Consider the following 1,818-nt stretch of genomic DNA (forward strand, 5'->3'; position numbering starts at 1 on the left):
TCAACCTTCGGCAGGGAGGAGAATTCTACCGTCTTACAGCCAAAAGTCTTTCATCCCGAAACGAGTCGTTGCTACCTTTTCTGCCTATACAGTCTCATTTTTGCTCTTGGTCACTGAACTAGTACAGGGTACCAGATGACTCCATCCGCCGGCACGAGACACGCCCTTTAAATAGGCTCACTAGAAGCGACAAAATGTTCCACCTTTTCTCTGCGTCAATTAAACTACCTGATCAAGCCCATAGCCGTGTCCGCAATGCGCTACTCCCTAGAGGCGTGTTCGGCAAACACATGCAGAGCGCAGTCCAGGTTTCCCACCTTGTTTTTGTGCCTGCATGTGGCCATCGTAACTAGACCTATCGTGTTGCAGCGGAAAGGGGCCTTGCTGAAGTATGGCACCCAATTCTTGCTGGATTGCTGATTCCTCTCAAAACACACCCGAAGAGTAGTTGACGAACATATCAAAGCCATCTCGAAGTTGGCCTTGCCTAGCCTTTTTTCGTTCGTCCGAATGCAATGCCGGCGCACCATGTGGCTGCACAAGCCAATGTTGGCTGTTGCATTTAGAAGCGGTTTTGCTCTCTTTTGGGTGGGGTAGCTGCCAAGAGGGGGTGTCAGCAAGCCAAGAGGGGCAAGCCACTTTCCGGTGCAGAAGGTCTCTGGCTCTCAGCAGCAAGTGGCAATACGGCAAAGAGTCGACCATATTGTGGATGTGTACACATCAGTTCAGGTTCAGTGCCCCCCGTTTCGATGTAAAAAAAAAATCCAAATAAGGCGGGTGAGGCAGGCGCGGGGTGCGCCTGTCTCAGCATAATTAGTCCGCTGACTAAAAATTGGTTATAATCAGTTTGCGAACGCTAAACCTGGATTACTAAGCTCAACGGCCAACACCCTAATGCCGTCCACGCCCCGTTAGTTTGCCGCTCGCGGGCCATAATAGACGAACATGCACATGAAAAGGCTGTGAGCATCAGCTTCACCTTCCCCAGATCGTTTAAATAGCTACACAGAAGACCTGCCTTGCACTACGAGAGCCAGCCACCTTCGTTCTGGTTTAGACCACTCCAAATTAGGCAATGTCATCACCTCCTGCAAAGTCTGGGTCCTGTTCATGCTGCCCGTATCCTGGGAGCCTCTCCCAGCCTTGCCAAGAAGCTGGGCATGCGCAGGACATTGGCAACATGGGCGACGCCGGTGTGGGAGCAAGCCCCGAAGAAAATCTACTGCGAATGCAAGATCAGCTGTTCGATTCCGAAAGCCGCCAACACACCGTGGCGAATAACTGGGACTCCGCCACCACGAATGCTCCGCTTGAGACAGCTGAGGCGGTGCCTGAAGAACACTACAGGATCCAGGCGCTAGCGCAGGGAGCCTTGGGCTTTTCCCTCACGGACCGTCCCCTGAAGCGAAACAGAGCTGCATTTGAGGGTGCGTCCCCAAAACCCTGTCCCGAAACTGGTTCACAATCAACGACTTGCAGCGCGGCCTTCCGGAAGGCACTCGCTCAGGTTATCCGGAGGCACATAGGCAGCTCAAGGGTCAACATAGAGTGCACAGTTGGAGGTGACTGGGGCGACGCAGGTGAAAGGTATAGGATAGAAATGGCATTCCAGTGTTGATTTTGGGCATTCGAGTGCAAGGAAAATAATATCACGTGCGTCTACTCCAGTTCTAAAGTTGCCGTCTGGCTTATGCACATTCTTCGCTGCACAGAGTTCGCTCGCCGGCCGATGAAGCCCCGACAGCTTTCTGTGCCGCAGAAGCAAGCTGTATCCGGCCCCGGGAAACGTGTCGAAATTGTAGTTCAGAGCGAGTTCTT

At 52.8% G+C, this 1,818-nt stretch overlaps 1 protein-coding gene across 1 annotated transcript; it reads left to right on the plus strand.

The window, feature by feature from the left end:
- Positions 1-1,180: 1,180 nt before the first annotated feature.
- Positions 1,181-1,526, plus strand: BBA_09778 (uncharacterized protein; the record flags this gene model as incomplete). The annotated part of the gene is made up of 2 exons (XM_008604875.1): positions 1,181-1,427; positions 1,480-1,526. The coding sequence occupies 2 exons, from the start codon at positions 1,181-1,183 to the stop codon at positions 1,524-1,526; spliced, it is 294 nt and encodes a 97-aa protein (XP_008603097.1).
- Between the last annotated feature and the right edge of the window lie 292 nt (positions 1,527-1,818).

This window comes from Beauveria bassiana, assembly GCF_000280675.1.
Source record: "Beauveria bassiana ARSEF 2860 unplaced genomic scaffold BBA_S00067, whole genome shotgun sequence".
Classification (NCBI taxonomy): domain Eukaryota; kingdom Fungi; phylum Ascomycota; class Sordariomycetes; order Hypocreales; family Cordycipitaceae; genus Beauveria; species Beauveria bassiana.